This window comes from Hemibagrus wyckioides, linkage group LG08 (genome assembly GCF_019097595.1).
Source record: "Hemibagrus wyckioides isolate EC202008001 linkage group LG08, SWU_Hwy_1.0, whole genome shotgun sequence".
Classification (NCBI taxonomy): domain Eukaryota; kingdom Metazoa; phylum Chordata; class Actinopteri; order Siluriformes; family Bagridae; genus Hemibagrus; species Hemibagrus wyckioides.
In genome coordinates, this window is record NC_080717.1 from 14,236,520 (window position 1) to 14,244,181 (window position 7,662).

The 7,662-nt window shown below is 37.5% G+C and overlaps 1 protein-coding gene across 3 annotated transcripts; it reads right to left on the bottom strand.

Annotated features, from left to right (window-relative positions):
- Nucleotides 1-2,261: 2,261 nt before the first annotated feature.
- Nucleotides 2,262-6,496, bottom strand: il12ba (interleukin 12Ba). 3 transcript variants are annotated; one of them, XM_058397454.1, is made up of 9 exons: nt 6,328-6,496; nt 5,591-5,687; nt 5,146-5,415; nt 4,834-4,936; nt 4,484-4,662; nt 4,089-4,255; nt 3,805-3,914; nt 3,614-3,675; nt 2,262-2,930 (listed from the first exon to the last, which is right to left on the bottom strand). In XM_058397454.1, exons 2-9 carry the CDS (start codon nt 5,685-5,687, stop codon nt 2,845-2,847), a joined length of 1,074 nt encoding a protein of 357 aa, XP_058253437.1. In that variant the 5' UTR covers nt 6,328-6,496; the 3' UTR covers nt 2,262-2,844. The 3 variants fall into 3 exon arrangements, with proteins under 3 accessions (XP_058253437.1, XP_058253438.1, XP_058253439.1); XM_058397456.1 differs by having other exon boundaries at nt 2,821-3,337; XM_058397455.1 differs by lacking the exon at nt 3,614-3,675.
- Between the last annotated feature and the right edge of the window lie 1,166 nt (nt 6,497-7,662).

Here is a 7,662-nt window from a genome sequence, read left to right on the forward strand (position 1 = left end):
GCTGTCTAACTATAGACCGATATCAAACCTGCCCTTTATCTCCAAGATCCTAGAAAAGGCTGTAGCACAGCAGTTATGTTCATACCTGCATAGAAATAACATTTATGAAATGTATCAGTCAGGATTTAGGCCTCATCATAGCACAGAGACAGCACTGGTTAAAGTGGTAAATGACCTGTTACTGGCTTCTGATCAGGGTTGTGTCTCCCTACTGGTGTTACTCGATCTTAGTGCAGCTTTTGACACCACTGACCACACTGTTCTACTTGATACACTAGAACATGTTGTTGGTGTTAAAGGAACAGCCCTCTCCTGGCTCAGGTCTTATTTGACTGACCGTTATCAGTTTATAGATCTAGATGGTGACTTCTCCATGCATACCAAGGTTATGTTCGGTGTTCCACAAGGTTCTGTCTTAGGCCCCTGCTTTTCTCCCTATATATGTTACCCCTTGGTGCAATTATTCGTAAACATGGTATTAGCTTCCACTGTTATGCAGATGACACACAGCTATATGTTTCAGCTAAATCAGATGAGAGACACCAGCTTATTAAGATAGAAGAATGTGTAAAGGACATTAGACATTGGATGGCCATTAACTTCCTCCTGCTTAATTCTTGTACTAGGACCACAGGCAGTTAGAAGTGAGCTTTCTGATTACAGAGTAATGGTGGATGGTCTTTTGGTTTCATCTTGTCCAGCAGTAAAAGATCTTGGTGTGATTATTGATTCTGGTCTTTCATTCAAAGCTCCTGTAGATAATATCACTAGGGTAGCCTTCTTCCATCTTAGGAATATTGCTAAGATAAGAAATACACTATATTGCCAAAAGTATTCGCTCACCTGCCTTGACTCGCATATGAACTTAAGTGACATCCCATTCCTAATCCATAGGGTTCAATATGACGTCGGTCCACCCTTTGCAGCTATAACAGCTCTTCTGGGAAGGCTGTCCACAAGGTTTAGGAGTGTGTTTATGGGAATTTTTGACCATTCTTCCAGAAGCGCATTTGTGAGGTCACACACTGATGTTGGACGAGAAGACCTGGCTCTCAGTCTTCGCTCTAATTCATCCCAAAGGTGTTCTTTTGGGTTGAGTTCAGGACTCTGTGCAGGCCAGTCAAGGTCATCCACACCAGACTCTGTCATCCATGTCTTTATGGACCTTGCTTTGTGCACTGGTGCACAGTCATGTTGGAAGAGGAAGGGGCCAGCTCCAAACTGTTCCCACAAAGTTGGGAGCATGGAATTGTCCAAAATGTCTTGGTATGCTGAAGCATTCAGAGTTCCTTTCACTGGAACTAAGGGGCCAAGCCCAGCTCCTGAAAAACAACCCCACACCATAATCCCCCCTCCACCAAACTTTACACTTGGCACAATGCAGTCAGACAAGTACCGTTCTCCTGGCAACCACCAAACCCAGACTCGTCCATCAGATTGCCAGATGGAGAAGCACGATTCGTCACTCCAGAGAACGTATCTCCACTGCTCACATCTACACATCTCCTATGCGCCTCAGCATCCGCTGACCCTGCTCCGTCAGTTTACGTGGCCTACCACTTCGTGGCTGAGTTGCTGTCGTTCCCAAACACTTCCACGTTCTTATAATACAGCTGACAGTTGACTGTGGAATATTTAGGAGCGAGGAAATTTCACGACTGGATTTGTTGCACAGGTGGCATCCTATCACAGTTCCACGCTGGAATTCACTGAGCTCCTGAGAGCGACCCATTCTTTCACAAATGTTTGTAAAAACAGTCTGCATGCCTAGGTGCTTGATTTTATACACCTGTGGCCATGGAAGTGATTGGAACACCTGATTCTGATTATTTGGATGGGTGAGCGAATACTTTTGGCAATATAGTGTATATATATGTAAATATATAAGAATAGGAAAGTTGGTGATCAAGTTCAGAAAGTTCATCCTTTTTCTGCACTGTTATTTGATAGAGGAGCATGGGAGCTGGCTGCGTGCACTGTGAAACTTTTCCTCTCCATAAACTTCACTCTCGCTTAGCTGTTTGCTACCAAGCGCCTGCACCTCATGGCTCAGGTCCCGCCTCTGCTGAGGCAGCCTGCCGACTTAGATCATGGCTCTCACAGGTGAACAGGAGTCAGGTGATCACCTTTCTCTTGTCCTCCCCGACTCTCCACTCTTTAGGGGTACACATAAATGTGGTAAAGCTAGGTGCTTTGCTCTTTATCACAAACCCTATTATTCTGAACGCTTAACCCACTTAAAAATCATTTTATTATCAGGAATGTTTCCATGATCCGATAGACGAACAGGACATAACAGGCAAATGGAAAATAGAAATACAGACTAGATAAAAAGACATGGACAAAAACATTACTATTACCAAGACATAACAAGAACACTGATACAAAGTGCCATTAGCATGACTACAGTATATACTAATGTAGGTTTATGTTTGTTAACTTCTATTAATATAGGGAGATATGTTATTCTATTGTTAAGCATGCTTTCTATTTATGCACGTTAAAAATTATAACATTTAATAGAAAAAAACTTAGAGTGTAACAGTAAATATTCTTTTAATATTGTGCTAAGATCACAATAGGTTTTCAAAAAGAGATTTTCAGAGCTGAGGCCTTTAATATTTAGTTGTACAATTCATTAAATGTACTCAACAAAACCATTACCAACAATAAGCTTTGATCACAACAACCACTAAGCAGTCAACATCTGTAGTAATTTGTGGTTTCTGTTCTGTGAAACAACCTTATTTCAGAATGCATTTCTTACATTTGCATGGTATTATATTATTATATTTACTATAATAAATATATTTATTTATTAATAGATGCTTCTTTTGTCAGAGATTAGAGTTCTGTAGCATGGCCCCATCCATTTCTCCATGTTACAGCAAGATTTGTGGCAGTGCATTTCTTGAGCTGTCTTCTGCCATCTGTAGTACAATAAAAGACATACTGGAGTCCCATTTTGGAGTCTTGTACTGCAAAGTCACTGGCTATACATTTAGGCCTCAAAAACAAATGTATAACCTAATAAGATCACTAAAGGAAAAGTGTGGATTTATTTACTACAACTAAACTCTCTCTCTCTCTCTCTCTCTCTCTCTCATTCTTTCAATATATTAATATTGAACCCTAAGCTCGGGTTACATGTGCTCAATTGTCACATTTTATTCATGTAGATTTCCTCCCGCTTCCCAAATCGTACCACTAGGTGGACAGCCAATTACAAATTGCCCGTATGTGTGGATGAGTGTACAGATGTATATATGCATAGGGACTTGTGATAGGCTGGTGTCCTACATGGTGTCCCCAGGATAGATTGCAGATCTACCACAGCCTAGACCAGGATAAAGAGGTTACGGAGGCTAAATTAATGAATAACAGCATATTTTCACATTAATTAATTAAATTAAATAAATATATGAATTATTTTTTAGTTTGCGATTTTCCATATATCTATCTAAGAGATTTCTAAGACCATGTATATGTTATTACAAAAGTACAGTACAGTACAGTAAGTAAAATAAGTACAATAAATGGTGTATATGGGCGGAATAAATAGGATGCATTAAATGTTTAATAAATTGTAATGCTATGCATATTCTTAACATACCATTCATTTTACTTTTGCTTTCTTTATGCCATTTTTTCTTTTTTCTTTTGTGTTTCTCTTTTCTGCATATAAAAAGATAGGAGTTGTATTACACAATCCACAGCAAATACACAAGACTATTTCAATGTATTATATATCAATGAAGCTTTGTCTAAATAAAATCCAATAATTTACTTGAAGAAATTACTCACTTGAACTGGTTCCATTCTCCCCAAGAGGAGTTAGCCAGGCCATCCTGTGCTCTTACACAAACTGTCACGCCCTTTTTTAGTGGCCACTGCTGCTCTTGTGTCAGGTCAACCTGAGCACAAACATCATTTATCACTTATCATGTCAAAAATAAAAAAATTAAATTATTTATAAACTAGAAATTTGTGCTCCTGCTAACACTGGACTAATAAAAAACGTTGCCTAAAAATACACTTGAAATAGATCCTCAATTTTCCTGATGTGGTATGGGAATAGGTGGCCATACATTTGATGATCTTTGGTTTGAGCAGTCACAAATCCTTTTCTTCTGGCATCGGATCTCTTTCACCTGAAATCTAAGGGGAAAGTAGGAAAAAGGTGTGCTCCAGCTCTTTGGGTATTGAAGCTCCAGAATATTGCTCTTCATTTTGAAACGAACCATGTCTGGCCTCACTACAGACAAAGACACACATAAATATGACCAAAATACTTTCCTAAAAAAAACAATGATTATTTGTAAAAGCTCACTGGTTATGACCATGCACTGGCAAAAGCAGTTAATTTACTTTGTACACACTGTATCTATTTGTATAATGATGACAAAATCCAGTTGTTGGTGAAATGTTTGCTTTATATAGGACAATTCACATACCACTTGACTAGCAAATTTTAAATCATTACCTATATCTGAGATTCGAAACTGCAGATAATAGGTCTCAATGACATAGTTGCTTCGGAAATAAATGGTCAAATTGATGTGATCTATCTCCTCAGCATAGGGACAGAATGCATGATCTTGGCATGTGATGCTGCCTGCATTAGAATCCAGATTGCAGCTAGTGTTTCCTGCAGTGTGAGAGCTGTAATGGAAATAAATGAATGGGACACATTGTTGATCTTTACTGAACTACTGTATTGCTGTAAAGTCAAAAGAGATGGCTGAGGTCAATGCTAAATTGAGATGAGGATCTGAGAACATTAATATTTCACTGAATCTAAATGTACATAGCATTTGTGCCAAAACAACTTGCCGTGTTATTTTAATTAATGCAACTTTTCCAGATCTTGATTCATCCCAGGTCCAGAAGCACTGAAAGAAGCCACTGTAGTTGTTTGTTGAACAGTGGACATAACCTTGCCAATAAAGGATATAGAAGCAATATAGTTAAATGCAATCTTATTTTAATCTTAGTGTTTCTTGGAAATGCCTGAAGTACCTCAACTGCTTTCAACCCACCTGAAAATTGAAAATGAGTTCATTACTTTTTTATTAACACTGACACATGCACATTAAACTGCTCCAGTGCAATAATTTGAATAATTCCCTTGTTTATCTACTGTACCTCTCTCGGGTGTGCCTTTAATTATCTTCCTGTATCTCCACTGCACTAATACAAGAGTGTGGTTTAGGTAGTTGCCTTCTGTGCTGTAACAGGTGTAGGTGCCTCCCTGTCTCTCCTCCACCATCACAAAAACTCTGTTTCCCTGAAATGGGAGCTCCTCTCTGCCCTCTCGCTTCCATATGATCTTCTGTCCCTCAAAAGCCTCACCACACACTAGTGGAACCAGCACCTTAGTTCCATATTTATCCATATCTTCATCTACCACCAATTCTATATATAGAATGTATAGAATGAAACGGCAGGAGGAACATGATAAGAAAATGAAAAGTGAAATCTGTTGAGGTCATTCATAGTTTTTTTTTAATGCATTAAGACACTGATAAAGAACAATAGAACATAATTTAATATTATTTATACAAAAGTAGTTTTTCAACTGCATACAAACCATTTGCTTTAAGAGTCCAATAACTTTCTGCCACTTTGATGGATCCTACAGCAGCATGTGGAAGAACAGCCAGGACTCCAATCAAAAGAAAAATCATCTGTGTGAACAAAACACGTGCCACTATACATGGAAACACAACTCAGAAATCCCAAATGATTTTTCTTGATGTTTTCTAGTCAGGTTTTGTGGAACACACAATTATCATCATCATTATAACTGTATTCAAATTCACATTTAAGTAAATGTATTAAAATCCAGTGTATGACTATTATTCAAGAAAATGTTTTGCTGGTTTAAGATGTCTTCATATGAAATATAAAAATACATATTCAGGATTGTCCACTGTCCATCTTAATTTTCACTTTCACACCCTAAACATCATGATAATATTGTACCTTAACAAGTAACACATACACATGACATACATTTCTATTTAGTAACATCATTGCAGAAAATATAGAATGAATACAAACTTTATACGTATATAGGTATAGCTAAAGTTATTGCTAAGACATAGCTAAAATATACCCAAGTTGTAAAAGATAACATCTTTGCATAATGCATTATAGGTGCATTTTTTTATTTTGAATACATTTTCTATTAGTAAAGAATGATATAATCTATCAAGAGAGATATAATTTGTCTAATGAAATAAGAACGATTTGGTGGTATATTTTGACCATAGTATATGACTTTAATTCTAGAGACTGGTCGTAGATAAGCATGCCTATACTCACCTCTTCACAAAGCTACAAAATACACAGCCAGGCATCTACTTTCCTTCATTGTTTAGTACAGGCCAAATCTTTTATAGACATAAATGTCACAAATGCAGAATTTCCCCACTTGAAAAAGTCCAGGGCAAGTAGGTTAAGGGAACTAATGTGACAGCAAGGTTGTTCAGAACAGAATGATTGCTCCTGACAAGATCATTTGGTCTCACTTCCACTTTAACTGTGCAGAGCAAGACTTCCCTTTGTTTCAGGGGGGCACCCCCTTCTCTCATACTCTCATGTGTTTACATTGAGCAATAAATCTATTCATGAAAAAAAAAACATTTGAACAGATCACAGTTTGGCTGGATCTCCCAAAATCATATAAGTCCAAAGCTAAATTTGACAATATATTCCTCCCATGTAAAAAAGGTTGATTTTAACTACTTGTGTAAGGTTTTATTTTTAATGATGTTAAAAATATGTTAGTAGATTTGGATTTGAGAAAGACAATCAGAAGTTAGACATCCAGGCGATGCTGTAGTGTCCGCAGATCCTTGGGTGGAGCTGGGTGTCTTTTCCGTACCAATGAATAATTAATTCTTAGAATATAATTGAAATTATGAAACATTTTACAGGCAGACATGCAGTCATGCATCAATTATAAACCTCTTATTCACAGGCCAAATCACACCACCCCTATTTGGATTATTTTTCTATAATGGCATAACAAACATTGTGTTTGTTTCCTTATGTATTATGTGAAACTGGATATGACAGTGGAAAGAATAATTGTTCTGTTTCCATTTATTATCACTAATATTATTCTAAAAGTACATGTTCCTAAAGAACATGTACTTTGTCAAAAAAAAAAAAGAAAACCAATATGACCGGTATGGCCACAAATTCATCCTTACTTCACAGCTGACCAAAAGCACTGCTATCAGTTTGCCTTACTAGCTAGAGTGATAGCCAGCTCATGTAACACCATTTTTCTTTTATGTAACTTATACTGAGACTCAATCAGAAGATGGATGTGAGACCAAGCACCAAGAAACCAAAAACTTAAGATTTGCAGAATGGGAGGAAGCTTTTTTTCCACAATGCCAAACTCCAAATGCATCTGCTTAATTTACCAACTAGGAAGTCAAGTCATGAGAAGGACCACCTGGAGGAGAATAAAAGCCTGGAAAAATGGTGCCATGACTCTTCTCCTTGTTGTGGCCAAGACTTTTCTCCCTGTTGTGGCCAGGGAATTTTCTTGCCTCCCTTGAAGTCAAACACAGGAAAAATGAGGAGGAGCTTCTTCTCAATTTGGGTCTTTAAACCAAGACAATACAGTACTTAGAACCTAGATTT